This window comes from Microplitis demolitor, chromosome 4, assembly GCF_026212275.2.
Source record: "Microplitis demolitor isolate Queensland-Clemson2020A chromosome 4, iyMicDemo2.1a, whole genome shotgun sequence".
Classification (NCBI taxonomy): Eukaryota; Metazoa; Arthropoda; class Insecta; order Hymenoptera; family Braconidae; genus Microplitis; species Microplitis demolitor.
In genome coordinates this window covers 18,229,974-18,257,028 of record NC_068548.1, presented here as the reverse complement: position 1 = coordinate 18,257,028, position 27,055 = coordinate 18,229,974, and the positions used below count along the sequence as shown (strand labels likewise).

The window sequence follows — 27,055 nt, the reverse complement described above, 5'->3', positions numbered from 1 at the left end:
AGGTCAAAATTATTATCATACAAGAAAAACAATATCACGTGTTATATTCAGTCTAAAAACATGTCTCTTACAGCATTACCACTTGTATCTAAATTTCCAAGTCATATAATAAGGATATTAGGATGTAATCCTGGTGTTATGACTCTTCAAGGTACCAATACATATTTACTTGGCACTGGACAAAGGTATCAAATTATAATAAAAATTATATAATACTTGAATTCAATAATTTCACAAATAGGTTACATATGTTTATAAACAATAAATATTATTATTAATAAATAAATAATTATTTAGACGTATTTTAATTGATTCTGGTGATGAAGAAACAGCTTCAGAGTATACAAAGTTATTGAAAAGTGTTTTGGATAAAGAAAAAGCGACAATTGAACACTTGATAATAACACATTGGCATCATGATCATATAGGTGGAGTGAAAGCAGTTAAGGAATTGATTAAATCAATTTCAGCTTCACTCCCAATTGTATGGAAATTACGTAGAAGCTTTGAAGATGATGACAATGAGTCTGGTTGTGGTGAAGACTGGCAAGCATTAAGTGATGAACAATTTATTGAAGTTGATGGTGCTAAGCTACAAGTAAAACATACTCCTGGACACACTACTGATCATGCATGTCTGGTACTCCAACAAAATAATTCTCTTTTTAGTGGTGATTGTATTCTCGGTGAAACCACTGCTGTATTTGAAGACTTGAGTGAATATATGAATTCACTGAAAAAAATTTTAGATTCGAGTCCTAAAATTATTTATCCAGGACATGGGCCTGTGATAGATAATCCCCTGCCGAAAATAAAATATTATATTGATCATCGTAATAAACGAGAATTACAAATCGTTGACTTTTTGAATCAAAATAGAGATAAATGGTTATCAAATATGGATATCGTGGCTCATATGTATAAGGTAACTTTTTAGATATTTATTATTAATTAATAATTAATTAATTAATTAATTAACAATTTATTTTATTGCTTTTTCTTCAGGATACACCAGAAACTTTGTGGCCAGCTGCGAAAATTAATGTCTTCCATCATTTACAAAAATTATTAAAAGAAAATAGAGTGAGGACGAAAGATGACAATTGGCAATTAGTGACAATAGATCATAAATTATAATTAGAAAAATATATTAATTAACTTTAAAAGATACAATATTTTTTGTAACAAAAAAAATATAAATTATATTAATTTTAGTAAAATATTTTTAAAATTATTTTTTAAATCGCATGGTAATTTATTTTAAAATACGAAAAATTAAATGGGTTTAAAACAAAATTAATGAAATAAAAGATATTCCTGATATCTGTAGTGAATGTTCATATTGAACCGAGGGTATATATAATATATATGTTACTCGAGGAGATGTGTGGAGTCTCATGACAGCTAATGGCTTTGAATTTATGTATACATAAATTCACATGCACGATCGAGTCTCTACGTAGTCGTATGGACGAATTGTAGGTGGAAACTGGTCGTGAACATGGAGAATACAGACGTAAGTTGCCTGGCGTAATTAGTAATACCCTATCAAAAAAATCCGTGGGATTGTATGGGAATCTAAAAGACGGCTGCCCCATTTCAAAACACAGTAATTGAAAAAATAAAATTTTTGAAACATAAACTAAATCATGTTCACAAAACTCCACTGAAACCGAAAATACTAAAAAATCGATTTTGAAAAATTTTTCGCTGTGTTTTGAAATTGGGTAGCCAAGGAATCCATATAGAAAAGTATGGATTTATGAAGAACCCATAGGAATTAATATAGAAATATATGGATTTGTATAAGAATCAATGCGTAGAAAATAATGGGGAATCCATATTAGAAACTATGGATGCCTGAATTCTCTTAGAAGAACTTGACATAAGAACTAGGATGTATGGATTTATTTGTGGGAAATTCATAGAGAAATCTGTTTCTATATGAGTAATTTCTATAGAATCCGGAATATTTGGATTTCTATGTACATCATCTATTGATACGCATACATGAATAAAAAAACAGATTAATATTTTATTAGCAAGATATTTTTTTTTTTCATCAATTTGTTTGTATCAACAACGTGACGCTTTTTGTTAATTTTCTTAATTCCTAATCCATACAAGATTTCCAAATGGATTTTGACATGGTATGGATTCTCATAAGAACCCATGTGAGAATCTATGTCGGGATCTATGCTAGATTCTTATAGGAAACTATATGGAAATCCATCCGAAAACGACATGTGGGAACCCACATAGGAATCAAGTCTGGATTCCCACATGAACTTTTTTGATAGGGTAATTAATGAAATAAAATAAGCACGATTGCTGTGAAACATTTATTCATTTAATATGTTATGATACATGCTTTTCGATCGGTTGTTATTAATAGACTGTTAGTTAAATCTATTAAAGTGCGCAAGATATGACTATTATATTTGATACATGAAAATTTATACTAAATAATGCGGCACTACTGGTAATAATTTTTCTTTTTTTCTTTTTAATCAATTTAATTGTAAATATATCACGAATTACAGAAAATAAAATTTATGAATGTATATATGTATATACTAATATATCACTAACAATTGATTATCGATAAAAATTTATTTATATTTTTTTTGAAGTGGATTAATATTTAAAAACTTTTATACTCTGATTAAAGACAGCGTAATCTAAAATTTTATAATTTGTATAACAGATACAAAAAATATATATTTATGTGTATATATATTTAATTTTTTCTATAAAGATAAATCTGTATTGTTTATGTAATTGGTAAATATCATAAATATAAAATCTGATTGTTAACAAATAATCATTACAACTTTTTTTTTTTTTTTTTATATTAAATTTTATCAAAAACCTTTTATTTAAATTATCGTAACAGTGGCCCTTTTTTATGTTTATTTATATTTTTGATAAATAAATTTGAAATTTCATTGTTCTCTTACTTTTTTAAAATTTTATTAATCAATATCAATATAGATTTTTTAAATTTTTATTTGATTATCATATTCTCACTTAGCTCATTCAGCGCCCGATTTATATATTTAAAATATATATATCTGAAAGTGCTTCTCTCTTTGGGTAAATGTTAAAAATATACATTATCGATATTAATGTTTTTTAATTTTTCCTTTAATTAATTATCAACTACTAATTGTTTTATATTGACAGTAAATAATAATCTCTCACAGTTTTTATTTATTGTAACTTTTTCTAGGCGTTGAAAAATCAATGTCAACAAAAAAAAAATCACATTTAGTAATTATCATAATTATTTAACAACAAACTTATTAATAATAATAAAAATAAGATTAATAATAAACAAATTTAAACAAAGTATAGAATAAAACGCTTCTTAATTAATAAAAGAACAATCCAATACAATTTCTTTAATATTTTTTCACATATGATTCATCACTATGAAATCAAGTCAATAAAATCTTAATAAAAAATATTATAACCGAATCATGAATTATTAATTAAGGTACTTAGTGTGATAATTAGCTACACTCAATTCCACGGCTCTACAATAAAATATAATTTCCACAATAATTATTTATAAATTCTGCTTTTTATATAAATATATAATTTAAAAAAAATTTTTTTTCATTTTTAAAGAATCTCAAAATATCATCCATTTTTATTATAATTAAATCACGATACCAATTATGCAATCATTTATACCGAATGATCAATTGATTATTTATTTATTTTTAAAATAAAAAGGAAGCCAAATACATGTACAAACTATTTAGAGTAAAAGGCACCTGTATACGCTGGCACTGAAGAATATAAATATCGTTATCAGTAACTCGTAAAAAATAAAAAAAAAAAAAAAAAAAAAACGTATGAATTTTTATAACTCATTTCAATATAAAAAGAAGAAACAATAAATGAACAAAAAAAAAGTATTTTGTCGCGCTCTCGCATGCGCCCGTCTTACTTAATTTTAATGGTTGTTAATATATATATGAATACATATATATTAAACGGGCTTATTTACAATAAACAACAATAATTTTAATCAAATTTTCTCGTTATCGAACCAAAAATCATTATATTCGAGCGAACGAGAAATAACATAGTGACATAAACAACGATAAATAGTCAGAACAAAAATTCGTTGACTTCAAAATCATATTGCATTATTGCAATGATATATTTTTAAAAATAATAATAATAATAATAATAATAATAATAATAATAATAATAATAATATTAATAATAATAATAATAATAATAATAATAATAATAATAATAATAATAATAATAATAATAATAATAATAATAATAATAATAATAATAGTAATAATAATAATAATAATAATAATAATAATAATAATAATAATAATAATAATAATAACAACAAAACCTTCTTATTTATGTATAAATAAAAATTTAAAAAAAAATCGCTAAAATTTGATTTGATTTTTTTGTTAAAAAGGAAAACTACATAAGAAAAGTGCCTTGATCGAAGCAGCTTGGATTTATATAGCTGAGGAGATCGTGCTCTGACATAGAAGTAAGTTCTTGCGGTAGCATACCACCAGCATCTTCAGCCTTTCTAACAACCGATACTTGACCATTTGAGGTGTTTACAGAACCAGACATTCCATTTGAATTATTAGAACGATTTTGCGTTACTGGAAGTGAATTTGACGGTGATTTACGTGATACTTGATCAACAACAGTCCCAGCATTAGAAGGTGATTTAGGTAATATACCTTCCATTGCTGTATTCATAAGCTGAGCACTTTGAGTTGCAACACTATTGAGAATATTTTTAGTTGCAATAATTGCATGAGCTGTGGTCGTAGAAATAGGCCGATTGTTGATGATATCTTGAGTTGCATTTGTAATAACATTGGTGATAGCTTGTTCAGCAGCATTTGTAAGTCTTTGCTGGCTTGGTTCTTGTGCAGCACCACTTGCCAAAGCAGAGCTGGCTTCAGCTACAAAACCAGCTGGTTGATTAAGCATTGATCCAATATCTTGTTGAACAGCTTGCTGCATTGCTTGTGCAGCTTGGGCCTGTTGAACCGCCTGCTGAACTGCTTGGACTTGCTGAACAACTTCATGAGTCGCTTGTTGTACAGCTTGTTGTACGACTTCTTGAGTTGCTTGTTGTACGGCTTGCTGTACTTCTGGTACTGCTTGAACCTGACGTACAGCTTCTACTTGCTGGACTGCCTGTTGAACTACTTGGGCATGTTGAACAACTTGCTGGACGACCTGCTGCTGCGCTTGTTGAACTGTCTGTGCGGCTTGCTGCTGTACCTGAGCAACAACTTGCTCTACTTGTTGCTGAGCTTGTGCTACCACCTGTTCAACTTGTTGTGCTTGCTGTTGCATTACATCCTGTTGGCTGAGTGCTTGAATTTGTTGAATAGGCTCACTAGTGCTTTGAAGTTGGACAGAAACATTTACTGTTGCGTTTGAGATTCCTGAGTCTGTTACAATAGGTTCTTGAATTGACGGAAGCAAAGCAGCATTTATACTTGTTATTAAAGATTCTTCAGGTAATGATTCGGTGACGACTGACCTAGCGGATCCAGTGGTAGCTCCAGTAGCAGCAACCACAGGAGAAGGCATTAGTGCTTCGAGAAGCATAGCTTTTACTGGAATCGGCGGACTAGTACGTGTTGCTGACTGAGAATTATTCAGTGCATCAACTTCGGGCACATGACTCAATAATCCTGGATTCGCAGTTACTGTCTGCAGTGGAGCTACCATACGATCCATCTGATGAGACTCGACGGCTGAATTAACAAGTGCATCTAATTTTACAGTTGCTGCATTTGGCGCAAGAATATCAGTTGGCGAGGGTTGATCTTGAACACTAGAATTATCAAGAACAGAATGTTGTTGCATTGCATCAACAAAATTTGAATCTTCAGGATCAGATTCTTTTTCCGGAGGTACAGTTGACTCAATATGATTGAAATATTTTTCAATAGATTGACTACTTTGATTTGGCAGAGGCTGAGCTGCTGGAGTTGTTGTAAAATTACTTAATGTTTCGTATTCATGATGTTTCATACGTAAATCAACGCCTACACCTGACAGAGTACCATTGGCCGTAGACTCACTTGGTAATATTGGATTTGTATCTTTACTAATATGATGTGTATTGAGCACTTTTACACCAGACTGCTCATGAATTCCAGTAAATGGACTCTGGTGTTGTGTTATAAGTGTAAGTGGATGTTGATTACGCATTAAATCAACAACTCCTAATAAACTTACAGCTTCTTGAGCAGGTGTTACATGTGATGGAACAGATCTAAGTAATCCAGTTGATGCTGAGTCACGTGAATTTTCAGATACAAATTGATGCATTGGACTAGTATTTGCTGGACCATTTGAATTTGGCGTTGGTATACTTTGAAGACTATTTTCACTTAACATACTATTTTCACTGTTGTCATCAAGAACTTCGGATTTTAAAGAATCGGGAATAATAAGCTGATGATTTGAGGAGGATCGTCGATTGAGAAGAGAATTGGCAACGAGATTTGGTGGTGGCATCATAACATCTGTTGATGAACTTTGACAATTTCCGGTTTGTTGAGATGCCCACATCATCACTGGAGTTACTTGGGCTGATGATGATACAGGAGGCGGACTTGGATCATTTTTCAGTGCGTCTGGTGGTGATTGAGGTGAATGTTGTTGAGATGCCGGCTGAGGGAGATTTGTTAAGAAATTTGGTGATACTGCACTAGACTGTGATATCATAGCTGTAAATAAAAATAATAATAATATTAATTAAGAATTGTTAGATTAATTTATTTTAAATTAAATAAATAATTTATTACAATTGTTAGTAACTGCAGCAATGGGTATCGTCGGTGACGTAGACAATGACTCGTTTCGTGTCGTAACAAGTGGTGGAGATATAGATTCAACTTTACCAACGGAAGGCTCGGCTGGAGTTGAAGCCGCGGTATAAATAAAAGTATGTGGTTCACTTGTTTTACCAGATGAAACAGCATAAAGTTTTACAGTAACAGTCTCCGTAGGCCTGAGATCTTGTCGAGCATAAGGTGGTACAACACATACGAGATGTGTTTGTTGAAGAAATTCCTTGTCAGGAATAACAGAACACTCCCAATGCTGCTCCATATTACTGAGATCTTCATCGTCAAGCTGAAAAAGTACTCGTGTGTCTTTCAGCAGATTTTTACCAAGAATAAAAAGTTCAAGTCCGCCTGTACATGGACAAGACGTCAAAGACTTTTTACATATTTCCGGTATACCCGGTGGTTGAGCTGAAAAATAAATAGAAATAATTTTATTTTCCATCTCTAAATCTTGCAGAGTATTTTTTTTTTATTTTTTTTTTTCAACTTACTGCAAACAATTGGCTGCGAGCAAACTTGTAAAGTTTCAGTTGTTCCATCTGGCAAAGTGATACTCGTACGAAATACCATTCGGCACCTAGTGGACTTTTTTTTGCTACGACCTTGAAGCATGCCCGCAGATTGTGGAAATCGATGCTCGACATCAACATTGCGTTCCTTTAGTATACCAACGCAGTCACAAGTAACAAGCATATCTTTGGACGGATCCATATCGACTTCAATGACAATAGTCCCGTCGACCTTCCGCTCGATACAGGGTGTAGAATTTTTTCCGCTCACCCTGCATGCTTGATAAAACATGTGTGGCGCGACACGCCCGAGATCCGTACCAATAAAAACTTGTAAGATCGCTGGTTTATCATAACCAACAAGACGTACAATTGGGAATCCATTGCCAGTACGATCCTTGACAGCACCTCGTGAGCCTTCTGTCTGGTATCGAGCACGATGCTGTTGCTCTGGCTGGCATATTATTTGCAATTGGACCTTGCCATCTCTCGATACATTGCCTGTGTAAATGAAAAAAAAAATAATAATAAAAAAAAATAGATAAATAATAATAATTAAATGAATATAATTTGTAAAAAGCATTGAAATACTTACTGAGTTGAGATGTAAGAGTAATTGGACCTTGATGAACAGGTGGTGGTCGTTTACCGTATGCGCTTAATGTTGAACGTGGTCGCGTTACACCAATAACTCGACCAACAGAATTGCGTGACTGTGTAATTCCATTAGAGGTATTAGTAGATGTTGTTGAAGTTGTTGTATTTCTTGTTGAATTTTTAGTGTCACCTGTAGCAGTAGCAGCCCCGGAATTTCTTGACACTTCGGGGAACGTAAAATTGGCATCTTCTGATTCAAGCTTTATGTCCATTTTACGTCGCTTAGTGTCTTCCTCTCCAGCAGCACCGTTGTTCCAAGCCTGCACCAACAATTTATAAGATTGAGTTGAGAGTTAGTAGTTGTAGAGCAATTTAATAAATCAAACAATTATTGAACGAAGCGAATAAAATACTGAGCAATGGACACCAGAGGAGTTCAATTACCGTTCAATCTTTCATATCTCTTTCGAACTTTAATTCTTATTCTTTATTATTATTATTTTTTTGTCTATCATTGCTGATTAACTGAAAAATATTTATCGGCATACAAACATTTATAGTAATAATAATAATAGTAATAATAATAATAATTGTTGAATTAAAAATAAATTAAGTGGCAGAAGTACTATAGGAATGTATGCGACAATATGAAACGGTTCTCTGACTCCTGGCTGTAAAATAAAATAAACAACAGTCTTCTCTGTTGATAAATTATAATTATCTCTATGGCAAGTTGACAAGTGAGATAAATAATAATTGATAGACAGGGATTACCGAGGCTTTGCCGAGATGCTGCTGCCTCTCCTCGAAGCCGAGGCCAGAGTCGTTCGAACTGTCGCAAACTTCCTGTGTTGTTAAGTTTGTTGCCACAAGTTCATCTGAATTCCTGACCGTCACGCTGCTCAGGGATGCTAATGGAATCCTTGCTGGTGATCTAGACTGCGGTTGTTGCTGCTGCTGCTGCTGTTGTGACTGTGACTGTTGTGCTGGTGATTGCTGATTGAAACGCCTTGAAGACTGACGTAACGTATTCGTTAAACTTCTTGCGCTTGACGACGTAACCACCGAATTACCACTTTCCCCAGTGGTATTGCCTGTAATGAAAACAAATTTTTTCATTATTAATTAGTTGTTAATATAAATTTTAAAAAATTTTAATTGTAAAATAAAATTTTTAGTTTTAATTCATACGATGATTCTATTTATTGGTAATTTAATTTTTAATATTGTTTAGTCTTTTATTTTTATAATACATTGTAAACGATTACAAAGTTCATCGTATAGCTTGTTACTTTAAAATAATATTTTATTATCATAACTTTATTTGTTTTATTGTTTATTTTTATATTTGGGTTTTTTATAAGTTTATTTTATAATGTTAAAAAATGATGTACTACAATAACTACGTGATGTTATATATTTTTATACAATAGTAGTTGGTAGCTGGTGTACCTGGGTATTGTTGTGGAAGTTATGTAGACATAAAGAAGAATGACAAATAAGTCCATGACAATGTTTAACTGACTTGAATGATCAAAGTTCAGCCGACTGAAAAATCTGAATTCTCTGCATATATATATTTGTTTGTTTATATTTATATATTTATGGAGCAGTTGAATTTAATGTATATATATATATATATATATATATATATATATATATATATATATATATATATATAGTTTTTATGGTCTTTCATATTTTTTATTTATAATTTTCAAGTTTAATTAATTCAGTATATAAATTTATTATAGATATGTATACATAAAATAATAAAAAAATAATTTTTTAGGTAAAAATAAATGGCAAGTAAAATATGTTGTGTATAATATAGTATACTTATTTTAATTATACAACGATGTTAAATATTTAATTCCAAATCATTTAATTTTTTTATGTTATAATTTTTTTTAATTTTATGAGATGTTACAATAATGATTAATAATGGTGATTACTATTACTATAATAGTAAAGTAAAAAAATTCCACACCGAAGACGAAGGATCTTGACGCAACAAATGAATAAATTAAAATGTATAAAAAAAAAAAAAAAATGGAGTTCTATGTATAGAAACCCTTGGTCATAGATAATAGTACGAGGTGAGAGGTTTGATAATGTATGACCAAGTAGTAATTGTAGGCATCACAGGGAGTTGAGGGTTGTCACATTAATTTCATTCATTATTTATATATTTAAATATAAATAAATAAATAAATATATATATACATATATGTATGCATATATATGTTCACATATATATGGATATGAAAGTTTAAATGAAATCGGTTGAGGAAAATCACTGAGTTATGTCAATGACCTGAATCATTTTTCTCTCATCTTTCTAAAGTAAATAAACATTTAAAACTTTGCCAATTTAAATAATATCATTAAACTTTAATATAATTTATATATTATTACTTTTTGCAATTATAATTTAAGTATATATATAAATATCTGTCTTTTTATTTTATTTATAAGAACCTGGTAATTTTATCAGTTAATTAATCAAATCTTATCCCTATCAACAAGATGCTTGTAACTATACTTGATATTAATGGTGATATTGTTTAATGTTAAAAAATAAAAAAAAACATTTATTTGTATGTAAAATATTAATAGATAATATAGATAAATATTATGTCGTTTGTCTTTATTCTCAAGCTCTCTTATGTCAATTTCGCCACCTGAAGCACTTGGTTCAAATGACCCTTTGATAACACAATCAATATACATTATTACTATTATATATATATATATATATATATATATATATATATATATATATATATATATATATATATATATATATATATATATATATATATATATATATATATATATATATATATATATATATATATATATATATGTTATTAGACAAACAAATCGTAACAGGTTCTATATTTAAATTATTTCAAGGATAAATTATATTATAATAATTGTACGTATTCTTTCAAAGATATTTCAAATCTTTTGAACAAATTCATCACTTCTGTTTTGACAGTAAGTTTCAATTGAATAGCGTAAACAATTAATTACTATATTTTATTATACGTATTGAATTGTGTAATACTACCATTTAAATTATCAAACAAAAGTTATGAAAATAATTTATGTAATGAACTTCTCAGTCAAGATGTTAAAAAAAATTAATAATGTATTTATATTACATTATTAGTATTATAATTATAATTTTTTTGTTTTAATTAACAAATACTAATTAATTTAAAAATAAATTATCTCAATGAAATTTTGATATGTTTATTTTTCATCATAAATTCACTTGTGTATACACTGACGTAGTTTAATGAATAGATTTATTGTCAGATAGTTAAGTTAAAAATTTATAATCAATTTTTACAAAATAAGATTATTTCAAAAAAATTTTTTTTTTATAATTATTGATTTTATTTATTAAATTTGTTTTAAGCCAGGCATTTATTAGTGAAGTTTGACAAAAATTTTTTTGAGTCATATAACCGCAAAATGATGCCACTTAATTCAACATGTCTCATATTAATAATACCAGTGAATCAGATCGATGGGATCATTCATAAACGGCAAAAAAACTAATAAGTACATTTGTAAAAAATAATAATAATTAAAAAATAAAAATTTTCAAGTAAAATAAAAGACCTAATACTAAATCAGGGACTAGTATCCGATCACACCATATATTGGTATATCTATATATTAATATATTAATAAATATGGAGTGATCGGGTACTAGTCCCTGATTGGGTATTATCGTAGGTCTTTTACCTTAGCACACTGAAAATAAAAGAAGATAATATTTTTACAAAGAAATATTTTATTATCGTTTGATTAAGTTAACTTTTTGATAATTATCAAGAATAAATATTCTTGTCTTGAAAATTCATCGATCGGTAAAGTATATAGTTGATTGGAAAGAAAATAAAGATCGAGTCATGAAAATTTTTTCAGAGTATGCTTTGATTTTATTGCAATTGAAATATTATTGGAATATTATTTATTTTTATAGCACCTGCATTGAAACTGCGAGTTTCATTGGCTGTCTTGCCAGTCGGAAAAAGCTAACCAGAGCAGTGCAATTTAGTGGGCAGAAACTAATGAGTTCCTTCTCAAGAGAAGAATTAATATATTACACACCAAGGGAAAAAAGTAGAACATCCTGAGCCGCGTGTATAATAGCCGAGCCGAAGACGATGGTGGCAGACATGCGGATTGGAACGTTCTACCTTCCTCCATGGTGTCTATACAATTTTTCACTAGATCTGCACCTGAAAGTTTTAAATTTTGCTTCTGTTTGTGGGAGAAATGGCGCATGCACTAATTTTTATCATAAGAGAAAAGTACGACTTCCTTCCCGCTAAAAAAGACAGGAATTTATACTTTCAGTGGAGATATAGTGAAAAATTAGTTTTTAAGCTCATTTCATCCCAGTCAGAATCAAATTTGTTAATTGTAAACACAGACAACAAAGGACACCTTGGCTTAGAAGTTATTTTTTTGACCTAAGAACATTTTTTGCTATCCAGAAGAAAATCAATAATTTTGGTAGATCAAAAGAAATTTTTTTCTTAAGCTAAGAAAATTTTGGCTTTTCATCTGGATTGCAAAAATTATTTTTGGGCCATTTTTTTTTTCCTTGTTAAATTATTCAAATTTGTATACTTAAAATACAATATTATTTTTTTGTTGCGCTAGTAGTAAAAAATTAGTCTGTTTCAATGACTCTAGACATTAAAATTTCTCGTAACAATGCAAGGTAATACAGAAAATATGGTGCGTAATACAGAGTAAAACACTACTTAACTTCGGGTGACGTCAGCCCTCGCTTTCGGCTCAGACAGTTAACTTCACCCTTGTTCGAAATCGTCTTGTCTCATCCTTTACCACGTAATATACTATTCTATTATGACGGATAGAAGAAAAAAAATTAAATAACTACAGTTTTAAAGTTCGTAAACAAATAATGTCATATATCGGTTACCATTTTTCGTAAATTTTTAACATTTGATTAATGATACTACTCCATTTATTCTTTAATTAAAGAATTTATTCTAGTTAATATTTAAATTTAATATTAATCTTAGGCTTTATATGTTTTGTAACTCTTTATGTATACAAGTTTTTCAAATTTATATGAATTAATTAAGTAATTGCGAAACGTTTAAATAAATTATATTAAATTAATAATTTTTAGAAAAATTATTAATTTAAATTTTCAAGTAAATAAACTATATAGGGGAGGGTGGGGCAAAGTGGGCCTCCATACAATTTTATTTAGTTTTTTTTTTCAACATTTCAATGCCCAATATTATTAAAATAAAAATTTATATTATTATAACTATTACTAAATCACGGAATAAATAATATTAAAATAAAACGCACCACAATTGTATGGATGATAATTATCTGTCATATTTCTCTTTCGGGCACTTGATGAATTTTCTAAACGATGACCTTATTACAAAGAAATACAAAATAATAAAGGAAATATTTATATAATTTTATTACTAATTCAACATCACTTAATTTTTTTTTTCTTTTTTTACTTTACCAATTAATTATTTATATGTAATAGCGTACTAACTTTTATTTTTCTCAAAGTTATCAATGCATACCACTAGCTCAAGGATTTTATATTACAGCAACAAATTCCGCGAAAAAAGTAATTCTATCGAAAATTCAGAATAATAAATAATTGTATAATAATGTTAAATCAATTAAAATCATTTAAGAGAATATCATCGTTGTTGAATGACTCGACAAATATAGTTAAAATAAACAATAAAATGAAAAAAATTAATGCGTCGGCAGATGAAATCCATCGTATTATTCAAGTAATTACATATATCTCATAATTATTGCCAATAATTTTTTAAACATTATAAATATTATTATTATTGTTTTAAAATAATGAAAAAATTGTTAATGGTATTATTGATGTACAGCTTTATTTAAAAATTTAAATATTAATTTATTTATTTACCATGGTGATAATAATCCGTAAATGGATTCCCTGGGCATTTTAATAAAATCATACTTTTGTATGATTTGTTATTATTAATTTTGTTATTATTAAAATTATACTGTCCAAAATAACCAGTAACCTTAGAAGGTTCTCTTTTTTTTTCAAAATCCGGTGCCATTCAAATTTATACTCACTTATTTCCCGCACTCTTTTTCTTATAAATATAAATATTTATTTTACACACGTATTTATGAGTCTCTTAATATTTATCCAGTGACACACTCAGTCTTTATTTCAATAATTAAAATGTCTTTATAAAAAGGTAAATAAATTAATGAGTATTGATAATAACAAAAATAGAAAAAATAATAATAACAATAAATATATTTAAAGTTTTATTTAAATATTTAAATAATAATTATTAATTGTTATTTCAAGAGCGTAAACGAGTTCTCCGGGGTTTCAAAAAGGTCCACTGAGCACAATCTTTCACGAAAAAAACATGAGCGCCTCGTGTATTCGCCATCACGACAATAAGTCCATCCTATATATGTCCATAAAGCCAAGGTGACTAATTTTCATTAACAGACTCAATAAATATATATATATATATATGATTTGTATATAAATATATGTTAAAACAATTTTAATAAAATATATATATTTTAAATAATTTAATAATGTATGCAGTAAGTTAAGTAATGACGACAACAATGATGACGACCACGGCGACGACGATAACAATAAATAACGAAAAGACAAATTTTACGATGATCACAAAAGCAAGTTGCGATGCATACTGGTGTAACTCGTGTGGTAAAATTCATGAAGAAGTCAGTTGAACACAGAGAATAGCGAGTAAATAATTCCCCACTCTTCCGATGATAATCGACGTCTGCTCACATCGTACTTGGCGCTCCTCGTTCTTTCAATACTTATGAAAAGTACTCTTGTCTGTACTTCTTATATTTATTAAATATATATATATACTTCTTGTCTTTATTACTTCTTTTATTATATACAATTTAATGTCTCACATCGTGTTAAACTCTTTGTCCTTCTTCTTTTTTCTTTTTTTTTTTTTTTAAATACATATATATATATATATATATAGTTAATATAAAATATGTATAGCTATGCTTGCCATTTAATTACCTTGGCTTCTGCTCTCAGATATTGATACAACTTGTCTGCAGATGGATTGGAAACGATCATTTTCTTTAACATACGGCTGAAGATATACAATGTTATAAATTCTTATTAAACACCTTATTGTATGATAGAAATAAGATTTTGCTTATTATTTTGCTATCATTTTATTGGTGATAAAAGTACAATGAACTTTATATAAATTATATTATTTACATTTTTAATTATTTTATTAAATTAACATTAGAGTATTTCTTTTTTTTTCTTTTTTATCAAATGATTTAAATTTAAGTTTAAACTTTTTTCTATTTTTTCAAGAACAGAGTAATTATGTTTTGATTGGTAAAAGATAATTTAACCTTCACTAAAATTTTTAAACATTAGTGAAAGATATTTTTTTGATAAAAATTTTTTTGATAAAAAAAATATAAAGAAAAGAAAAAATAAATCGTGTACATGGTTTTAAGGCGCGTGACATGAACTATTAACGTGTATAATCTTGATATGATATTTGTTTATAATTTATAATCTAATCGTCTCTTTGTCTGTTCCGAGGGATTTTTTTTTGCTGTAATAGTTAACTTACGACGAGTATTACAGTCGCATGAATAAGAAGAACACGTGGCATTTTAAATTATTGTGTAATTTTATTGCTTATAAATTATTTTTTAAATAATAATTCATATTGTATTATGTATGACAGTAAATTAATTAATTAATTTTTTATTTTATAATTTCATCAATTGTATTTTTATTTGTGCATGAGTACTTTTTTTTTTAATTAAGATTTATTTTATAATCACAAATTCGTGTGATATGATAATATTTTGATTATTTGATTATAAAATTATATTAATTTTATAATTAATTAAAATTTTAATTTTTTTATTATTGTTAATTTTTAAAATTATATCACAAGATTATAAGATAAATTTAAAAGTTGAATTTTATATTTATATTTAAACGATAATTTAAATTTAAAATAAAATATATTTATTACAAGTCTCTATTTATGATGTTTTAATAATTATAAATATATATATATGTATATATATAAATAAAATAACAATAAACTGTCTTATTCAGTACTGTTATCAGTAAAGAATAGTGTATATTAACAGTAGACTCGCCCTTTCTCCTCTGGCATTAATTAATTCATCGATAACAAGAGAAAATTACACTTAAGTAAAGTTAAAAAGGTTATTTACAAACGGAATATTCCCTCTATTCTCAAGTCTACGACAGTTTAACCTAGAAAGAAATTAATTGCTGGGTTATATTATTAGTACTTATAGGTAATAACATTTAATGCATATATTTTTATGCTTAAATTCGATAATATATATCATCATAAATTTATTTTAACAATTTATAATATAATAACCCAATGTCATTTATATTTTATATTTAAAATTTAATCAACGAGAGATATTAATAATCAAAATGTGTGAATAAAAAAAATTTATATAAACAAATAAATTAATTGTTATTTTTATTTATAAAAGACTAAGTAATGGTGATCTACCGACCTCAACTGACGACTTTGTGATATTATAATCGATCAAGTTTGTACCGGATATGCCTTAAAATTACGTGACTGATTTCTTCTTTTGTGCTGACAATCCATTATTACAGTTTTTTATGCAGTGTTTCTTATCATCATTTTATCGTTAATTTATTTCATCTTATTCTTTATTTTATATTTCATTTAATTTTTTTTTTTGCTTCAATTCTCGATATGAAAATGATTAATTCTCCCCTCATAAAATAGTTTAATAATATTATGAAAAAGTATTGAACATAAATAATAACACGTGGTTTGATATAAAATAAAAATAACTAAATATTAATACAGAATTAAAATAAAATAAATTTCAGTTGCTATAATTTTTTTAAATTCTTTTGTTATTATGACTAAGTATATTATTATTTTAAAATAATGTCAGTAATAAAAATGTATGATATTTGTATAGGGCTATAGAGAATAATTAGTACACAAGCGTGCGCAGAGAGTTTCATAATTAATCATACACCATTGGTAAATAGTCGGCGAGAATAAGCGAATTTTAATGACACAATAGTAAACAATTTTTTTTTTAATCTCATTATCAAAGATAAATATACTAGACAATTACATTGGACTATATATATTTTTTTATTATTATTATTATTATTATTATTATTATTATTATTATTAAAAAAGAAAGAATTTAATTTAATATTAAGTGAATAATATGATTTAACAGTATTTAATTAATTTATCTACTTAAAATATTAACATTTATTTGGTAATAGCTTAAATAAATAAAATTTTAGCGAATTATAAATTATAATAATACATAATAAATGTATCTGAAATTTACACAAGTACCATTAGATAATCGCATGGTCTGAGATCAATTAGCGTACAGGTAACTCAGCATAATTTCTACGGTCAATAGTGACGTCAATGCGAACGAATCGACTTGCGATGCGTCGCAACAACACCAGACGACCATGAAAAGTCCGATGATTCTACTAAATAACTTTGTTTATTTATTATTTTTTGTTTTCTTTCATTTTGGGTAAATCACGTTTCTGCATAACAAAATACATTTATTTTTCGTTCTGGTCAACACATTCGATGTATTTAATAAATAAATATTGATAAGCATAAATTTATTTATAATTAATATTTACGGAATTTAATTCATATAAATACAACAAGTATAAATAAAAAAAAAATGTATTTATAAAATTAACCGTACCCTACGATCGATAGCCACGCCTGACCACAAAACAGAAATTAATTGCAGGAAACCAACTTTGGATTTCCCCGTTTGCATGTTAATATTACTTATATATATGTATACATTGTGCATTACGTTTTATTATAAAAAATATAATAAATTTATTTGTATTCATTATTTATATAATATACATATATATGATTCAGAATTAATGTTGAATAATATTTCTAGAGAATCAAAACAAGAAACAAGTTTTTAAATTTAAACTACGTATTCATTGAGTCCCCTGGATATTTCAAGAACATAAAAAATTTAGGACGAAGGTTTTTAAATGATTTACTTCGTAAACAAACAATTAGAATAAAACAACAAAAATAAATGATAAATTTAGATTCGGGATGTTTTTCTGAACTTTTTTTTGTACAAAAAGATATGCAAGGTCAAATAAACACATATATATATATATTTTTTTTACCGGAATCGTTAGTATTAATGGTAACCTGGATCTTGGAGTTGAATCGAAAATCGTTTGCAATTCTTGCAAGGCGTAACCGGTTCACCAATGACGTCAAGATAAAATAAGAAGAAGAAAAAGAACTGTTGAAAACAGTTTCTGTGCAACGTTTCTTAATTATATGTAAGCTCTATATAAGTGCTGGTTTAAATAAGTTTATATATGAGTAAACATTTTCCATGTTTTTTTACGTTCCTGAGAATTATTATCCAATTGTCTCATTTAATTTGACGTGATTGGTATAATAATTTTATTAATCGATAACATAATTGATAAAAAAAATAGTTTAAGTATTCGTAATAACAACTATAGTCAAAGTGATATTGATAAATGATAGACAATGGAAAATACTAATAGTATTTAACAAAAATTTTTTATATTTGTAATATTTTAGAGACATTAAAATGTGTTACAGACTCTCACATTACTGTATGCCAGGGTGTCATGAATTAATTCGTAAATAAACGACCAAATAAATTCACATAAAGAGTTCAGACTGCAGTCGATTCGAAAGCGAGAGAGCAGCAACTTTAAAAATCATCGATTTAACCGGTTTATCATGACAATTTTATGATACCAGATAATTGTATTATTATAGCGTCGAAAAACAAATAACTTAGTAATAAAAATATTTTATGTATTAGAAAAATAAAAAAACAATTAAAATTGAATGTTAAAATAATATATCTTAGGATATTATTAGTAAAAATAGATACAATTTAATGGGTTCTGAATGAAATTGTAATAAAACATGACAATATCATTGAAAAACAAAATTTACTTTGGACATTAATTATTTTAAAAAAATTAACGGTTCGTAATTGATGTTAAAAGAAAAAAACAAGAATCTTTTTAGTAAATTTTTTTTCCATCGTCGACTAAACAAAAAACTGCTAATATTTTTGAAAATAAATGTATTTTGTCAGTTAGTTTAAAAAAACTCATTAATTCGAAATAATTAATCTATTAATATGTATAAGTTCCATTTTTTTTCCTATTGTATTTTTTAATTCGCGGTTTAAAACAAAAAAAAAAATTAAACAAAGATTGAAACAAAAAATTCGTATAAATTGTTAAATATTTCAATTGTAATTTTTTTATTATTCAAATAAAGCAGATTACTATTCATTTTAAACATGAAATGTTTCTTTTCTGTAGTACAAAATAATTATTGTTTATTCATGTTTAGTAATATATAAATATGAATTATTTATGAAGTTTTAATAATAATAAAAGAAAAAAAAATTATAAAATTATTTTGTATTTCAAAAAAATTGTAACAACTATATGCTATATTATTTTTGGAAATATCTCAAGTTGAATTCATATTAAAAATTTTTAAATAATAAAAAAAGTTTTTTAAAATAAAATATTTGTTTATTATAATTTAACAAATATATTTATCAAAAATATTGATTTTCACAATTGAAAAACTTTTTTTTAGAATCACGTTAAATTATAATTTAATAATAGAGGTCATAAGAAGTTAAAATTAATTAAACACCCACGTACACGTATATGTTATATTTGATTACGTACATCATAAGTATATTGAATATTCAATGGTAAGTTTAATCTGTGTAATATGCGAATGTTTCAATAGTCGTTACCAGACAAATCACTGTTATGCATATATTTATTATGCGGCTTATATATTAATATAGACCGTAATATGCATTTTGACGTCCTTTCTTTACTACCGATTGTATTGACACACTATAAAACAGCGCAACAAACTTAAAAGTGAGTGTCTTATAGCTTATTTAAAGCAAATCTCGTCTTCAAATGGACGATGACCCGGCCTGTTTATTTATCATTGTTATTACGCACCGTTTGAAAGCCATTGTTGTTTTTTAGAATCTTGGTAAAGAACAAAATTTATAAATAAAACACGTGATATAATATAATGGTCAAAAAACATTTCGGTCTCTTTATTGAAAAGTAATTTTGATAGCTTTATCGAATAAAACTATTCAAAAATTTCTTTTGCAAATATATATAGATTAGGATAGCCCATTTTGAACGAACATTTTTTTTACTCCCACAATAAAATATTAATGTATATATATAAAAAAAATAATCCCTAAATTTTTCAGTCCTTAATCTTACATCTAAGTACTTTTATTTCGATTTTAAAGTTTTTTTTATCTAAAACGCATAAGGAATTGAACTATTTTTTTAAAATTCTCTATAGCTCAGCCGCATTCCAATTTATCGGGTTGCCATTTGCGGCATTTGGTAAAAAATTGAACGTTTTTCAAAAATTTTTATAGTAAATTTACTGTGAGTCTAATTGTTTTTTTTGTATTGGTTTAGGAAGTCATTTTTCTAACGATAAGATAATGCTCTTTTGAAGAGCATTAAATTGCCTAAAAAATGCCGCAAACTGCGACCCAATAACTTGAAATGCGGCTGAGCATTTGAAAATTGAAAATTGAAAATTGAAAAAAAAAAAAAAAAAAAAAAAAAAAAAAAAAAAAAAAGTTAGATTTCCTATGTGTTTTAAATGAAAAAACTTCAAAATCAAAATAAAAGTACTTACAAGATTAGGGGCTAAAAATTTTAGGGAGTGAACAAAAATGTACTTTTTAAACGAATCACCATAATGTATATATATAATTTAATAATAACCTAAATGAAGATCAAAAATTTTTAAGCAATTAATGTAAAATGTGTTTGCAATATAAATATACAGGGCTGTGTAAACACCATGAGAAATCGAGGCCAATCGTCCGGTACTTGAAAAGAATGATCCATTTAACAGGAATAAAAATCGACCTCCATTTCAAGAACATACTTTTATATAAATTCATTATTTTAATTTTATCGATTTTTTTTTTTTTTTTTTTTTTTTTTAAATTTTTTTATTGATTGTAATCAATACTTTTTATAGTACTTACTAATTACTTGTCTCATATATCAAATTATTGAGCAATAGTTACATGTAGATGTCTATTGAATAAAAATATTTCAAAAGTATACAAATAATTTTTTTAACTGAGAAATAAAATTACTTAAAAATATATGAAATATTCAAATTTGTAAATTTATTTTTTAAAAAATAGGTTTTAAACAAAATAATTTAATGGTAGTCTCTTGGGATGTGATACTCGCACTCTGAAGACTCGGCCTTGTTTTTATGATCTACTTTTAACTGTAAACTACCTGAATTATAGACTGATAGTAATATTATTAAGTACTAGTATTTAGCAATTATTATTTATTTATGACACTTTAATCATCATTCTTATCTTTAACTTTAATGCCTTCTTTTTCAATATAACTCACATGTGTTGGACAATTTGTTTATTATCTACATATCTACTCAAAAACGGTTAGTTATATTAAAATTTTATTTTTTCGTTTTTTTAAATAAATAAATTTTTGTTAATATTAATTTTAAAATCACAGAGACTGTTATTACTTGCGCTTATAAGAACTCTTGTCTAGAATTATCAATAGGTAGACGGCCTGCTATCACAGTAATTCTCATTATATTATTATTTTCGTATAAAATATACGTGCATAATGTATATGAATTATGAATTTTACATTGAACAAGGCAAAGTGAAAATAATAAGATTATCATCAAATTAACAATGTAATACTCGTCTAAACAAGTCCCTAGAATTGTAGCAAATGTTGCAAAACGGTCGAAACCATGTAAATATATAAAGACATAAATTTACTGCCGTACAGAAATGTATTAATATAATCTTCGTTCAATGTCTGATAAAATAGTCTTTGTAAAAAAAAAAATAATAATAATTCCAAATGAAAATATTTAAAATAAAAAAAAAAAAAACAGATAATTAATATTAAAAATTTTACATATTATTTATTAATTCGAAAAACAATACCTTGGCATTTTGTTAAAACATTTAAATTATTTAAAATAACTTGTGAACCACTGGTGACAGTAAATAAAGCTTCTGTCTCGTCATATCATCATATAGTTTCACTTAAGACATGAGAAATTCAACAAACTCAGGGATGAATGTAAAATTAATCAAATAATATATTTATTTGTTTAAGTTTTATATCTTTTTACAGTGATACTAATTTAATAATTAAATTATATCATATATATAATTAGGTAACAATTATAAATAAAATAAATATAATTATGTAACAATTATAAATGAAATAAAATGTCATAGTCAATTGATATTACGTACGAATTTTTTTTTATATATATTTTATGATGAAAGGGGTATGTCTGTTACGTGTCATCACTTGATGATGCTACTTTATTATTTGATACATACTAGTGTATTATAATCATATAAATTATATGTAGATGTTTCATTTGTGTCTCTCACGACAGTGACATATAGCGGTCGAATTAATTCACGAGTCAGTTATGGAGGCTCGGCTATTTAATTTCATTTATTGATATTCTTGTAAGTACATATGCATTTAATAGTTAGTAATGTAAGATAAATATTATTTTATTGCGAATTACTAACGTTAAAAAATGTTTTTAATTATTTTTAATCATTCATTCATGATAAAAAAAAATATTGTTTTTAAATAACGAACGACTTTCTAAGGGAAAAAAAATAATAATAAATGATCATATATGTCCTTGAGGATTTCTCTTGATCATTCAGGGAAAATGGAAAGTTTCTCCCTCAGAGTGTTGTACATAAAACCAGTAGGGCGGGAGGAGGAGGACATTGCTACTGCGATAGTTTCTGCATTCGATCAAGACGTGGTTTCAGAGTCAGAGACATCTCATAAAGGCACGTCTCGAGGTTGTGGACTTTGTACCCAGAGGCAAGGACCTCTACTCAGTGAATGCATTCGATCGAGTAAGAACGAGGGAGAATTATTATGTATATTATATACATATATGTACATTTTTATGTATATATATATATATATATATATATATATATATATGTAACAACAAACTTTTACAAAATCGCTAGGAATAAATTCAACTATAATATAAATAATAATAATAATAATAATAATAATAATAATAATAATAATAATAATAATAATAATAATAATAATAATAATAGTAATAATGCTATCTTAACAAATAATAATTTTGCAACTGATATTTATTTCAGCCTTTGTCAAGAGTCATGCAGTAAAAAAGTACATTTATTTTAACTAATCAATTATTTATTACTATCATTATTGTCATTATTCAGAAAATTTAATGTTCGTTAATAAACCAATAGAAAAAAAAAAGTATTCAAATTTTTAAATCATAATATATTATTTATAATAAATATTATATTTTTTCACTCGATATGATTCTATGAAATGAAATCATCAAATTTTTGAGCAGTTTAGAATTTTGAATAATCCATTAATTAAAGACGCGTCAAGATCTACCCGGATGTATCGGAGCAGCATTAACATCCAACAGCTAATTTGCATATTATTGTTGTGATTCATTGTTAAATTAAATTGGTAATCTGGAATTAACGTAGCAAAACTAAGCTTTTAAATTTTTTCGAATTCCCAGTGATCTGTTAATCGTGATTCATATTAAGACCAAATCAGAATAAAAAATTTGAGTGAAAAACAAGTTTGCATTCTTTTAAATAACTTTAAAATCAAATTAACCGTAAAAATCAAACTTTAAATATCATTGATCATGTGGCAATATTGATAATACAAAATTTTTTTGTCTATTGCATATTTATTGCGTCAATATATTGAATTTGATAATAAATCGTTATTATTAAACTAAATTATATCACCTTTTGACCTACAGATCTTCAAAAATATAAAAAATACAATAAAGCATAAGATACATTTAATTAAATAAAAAAACAAAAATTATTCATCTCTGACTAGATTATAAAAATCGGTAATAATCAACATAAAAAAATTTTATGCTTTTAAAAGTCTTTGTAGACATTCCAGATAGTAAAATAAAAATAAATATTTATAAATAAATATTGAAAAAACGATGTACAACTTTGATAGGGGTTCTTGATCTATGATGTAACTAAAATAGATTCAAAGTAGATTGACAAGAAATATGTACAGTGATTCAAAAATAATGAAACACTGAGGTCGCAAATTTAATGCTGGCTTTAAACTTTCAAATAGTATATAAATGTGAATAAATATCATAACAGCAGTAAGTAATAATAATTAATGTAAAAATAAAAAAAAATAATTCACACGAAATTAAAACAATTGAGTTTAATGTAGAGTGTATAAATGAATAAAAAGTAGAATGCATCTACTATACTATTACGTATTATTATACTGGGATGAAATATAATCAATAGATGTATGTATGCAATGTGGAAGTACATTGTATCCATGTGTAATCCATACAAGTATAAATGACAAGTAAAGAGAAAAAGAGAAAATCAATTGGTGTCTTTATCGTCATGGTAACAGATACACCTATACATTATGCAGACGATTAAACTGATGGGTGTGGAGAACCGCAAACTATTGCACTTCTGGTTAAAATAGATCCTTAGACTGTACATACAATTTTAACCATCTCAGGCATTTAAATAAATCGATAAAAAAACTCTAATTTTAAACTTGTCTATTTATGATATGTGATTAAAAACAAAAAGTCTGCAAAATTATGGATTTTATAATAATTTATTTATTTTTATTTGTTTATTTATAATACGAGATGAACTCAAAAGTCATCCGGATAATCGTGGATTTTTTCAATACCATGCAGTATGTACCAAAATGCAGTGATAGCACGATGTCAACAAGACTCAGTTGAGTCTTGAAGATCGAAGTTCAGATCGATCATCATTTTAACTTGTGATGTTCGTTTATATATTATTATACGCACATTATATTAACCAGCTGATTTTCTTCAGTCTTATCCCTATCCAAGTACTAAGTATTGTTTAATTTTTTTTTTTTTTTTTTTTTTTTTTTTTTTTTTTATGTCTTTAATATTTATATTTATTTATTTTTTGTAGATAAAAAAAAATCATAAAATTACTCGTCGTATAATTTGTGCATTTTTTAATCTTTCATACGCTGAGTAAAAAAAACTTTTACAAACTAAATACTTTTTTAACTAACTAATAAATTTTTATTGTAATTAATTTTATATATATTTTTTTTTCTTCGTTGAAAAAATGAGTAATTATTTAAATTTATTTATTGATAATCAACAAAATAAATTATTAAAAAATAAAAATATTCTTTTGGTAAAAGTATTTTTTCGCTCAGTTTACTACATATTTTTATTTATATAAACTACGATAATTATTTCAAGCCATATATATAGATCCATATTTCTTTTATTTTATAATTTAGCCTGAAATTTTATGAGTTTTTAATTACTCCATTTTCTATTCATATCACGATGAGTTTATGTTCGACAGAAATTATATTTAAATATACCAATAAACAATTATATTCCAGACATTGAGTAATAAACTGAGATTCTTAGATAACAAAAATAATTTTTAGTGAATAATCTTACAAACATCTTTATCATACATGATATGACAATATAAAAAACGATATTTATTTGTGATTAAAATACACTTGTCTCGTACAATTTTTTCTTACAGATTGCTACTGTAAAAATAAACTACTGTTTATGCCTCTAAATTCGCTTTAAAATATAAATAAAAAAAAATAAATTTTACTTTTTCCAAGCAATAAATAAATATCATTAGGGTAATCTTGCAACCACAATAAAGTTATTTATAAAAAATGTTAATTGTATTATTTAAAAAATTTGTATTTTTGAATATTTTATTTTTTAAAGTTAATAATTGTTGAATGATAATAAAAATTAAATTTTCATCATAACCAATAAAGATATATAGAAGTTGTTTGACTTACCGGCAGTGGCCTTGGGATTTTTCCCATGATGCCTGCGACTCCTCTTATCCAAATGCCGTCCCTTCAACAGCATGCTTTTTTAACTTTACACGATTATTAATGTAATTAACACAATTGTTACGCATTATTATTACAACGTATGGTAGCCATATTTGACGTCCATTTAATCTCTGTATAAAGACCCGGTTGTCGTTTCGTTTAGCCTTTGGCTCACAGCCATTCTACCGCTTGACGTCATCATTTCATTATACAGGGATGTACATATTCTAAAATTTAACGAGGACTTTTATATAAAGCACATAAAAATATACATATAACTTAACAATAATACAAACTCTTTTTTTATCTTGATATAATAATCAACACTTCTTAATTAATTAATAATTAAAACAATGTATATTTATTTTTTTTTAAGTCAACACTAAATTTCACTGTCAAGGCTGTTATCAACATAAAAAGTAAATAACTAAAAATATATTAAGTACGTCATTACAGTATTTTGTATTGTATATATATATATATATATATATTAATTTTGTTTTGGTCAATTATAATTTACCGACAGAGGTAGATTTTTTTATATTTTTTGTTTTTAAAAATTGATCACGTGTTTTTTGAAAGCTTGTCGACCGCCATCTTGCGCTCCCTAGCAGAAGTGAAATTAACTAATAAAAAATATTAAAAAAATTTCGCGGTTTTTTTCATCTTGTATTTAAAGGCCAGTTTTTTTAACCGAGATTATTTTTATCAGAGCTTAAGGTCATTATTAGACAGAGCTCCCCACTTTTTAAAAATTTTCAATGACTTTCAATTGTCATACGCGTATCAAAATTTAATTAATTAGTAAAAAAGAAATTAAAACTTTAATTGGAAAAAGAACAATGTATAAGTACTCAAGTAGCACACTT

General features: G+C 26.3%; 2 protein-coding genes across 6 annotated transcripts; one reads left to right on the top strand and one right to left on the bottom strand.

Annotated features, from left to right (window-relative positions):
- The first annotated feature begins 19 nt into the window (after positions 1-19).
- LOC103574759 (beta-lactamase-like protein 2 homolog) lies at positions 20-3,860 on the top strand. The gene is made up of 3 exons (XM_008554270.3): positions 20-185; positions 298-925; positions 1,006-3,860. Exons 1-3 carry the CDS (start codon positions 61-63, stop codon positions 1,135-1,137), a joined length of 885 nt encoding a protein of 294 aa, XP_008552492.1. The 5' UTR covers positions 20-60; the 3' UTR covers positions 1,138-3,860.
- A 398-nt stretch (positions 3,861-4,258) lies between these two features.
- On the bottom strand, positions 4,259-26,590 carry LOC103574760 (nuclear factor of activated T-cells 5). Of its 5 annotated transcripts, none has more exons than XM_008554275.2 (7): positions 26,483-26,590; positions 26,148-26,413; positions 8,759-9,078; positions 7,983-8,304; positions 7,370-7,888; positions 6,834-7,286; positions 4,259-6,755 (listed from the first exon to the last, which is right to left on the bottom strand). In XM_008554275.2, exons 2-7 carry the CDS (start codon positions 26,218-26,220, stop codon positions 4,465-4,467), a joined length of 3,978 nt encoding a protein of 1,325 aa, XP_008552497.1. In that variant the 5' UTR covers positions 26,221-26,413; positions 26,483-26,590; the 3' UTR covers positions 4,259-4,464. The 5 variants fall into 5 exon arrangements, with proteins under 5 accessions (XP_008552497.1, XP_008552493.1, XP_008552495.1 ...); XM_008554271.2 differs by lacking the exons at positions 26,148-26,413; positions 26,483-26,590 and adding exons at positions 13,361-13,432; positions 13,962-14,816; XM_008554273.2 differs by lacking the exons at positions 26,148-26,413; positions 26,483-26,590 and adding exons at positions 13,361-13,432; positions 13,962-14,816 and having other exon boundaries at positions 8,876-9,078.
- Positions 26,591-27,055: the final 465 nt, after the last annotated feature.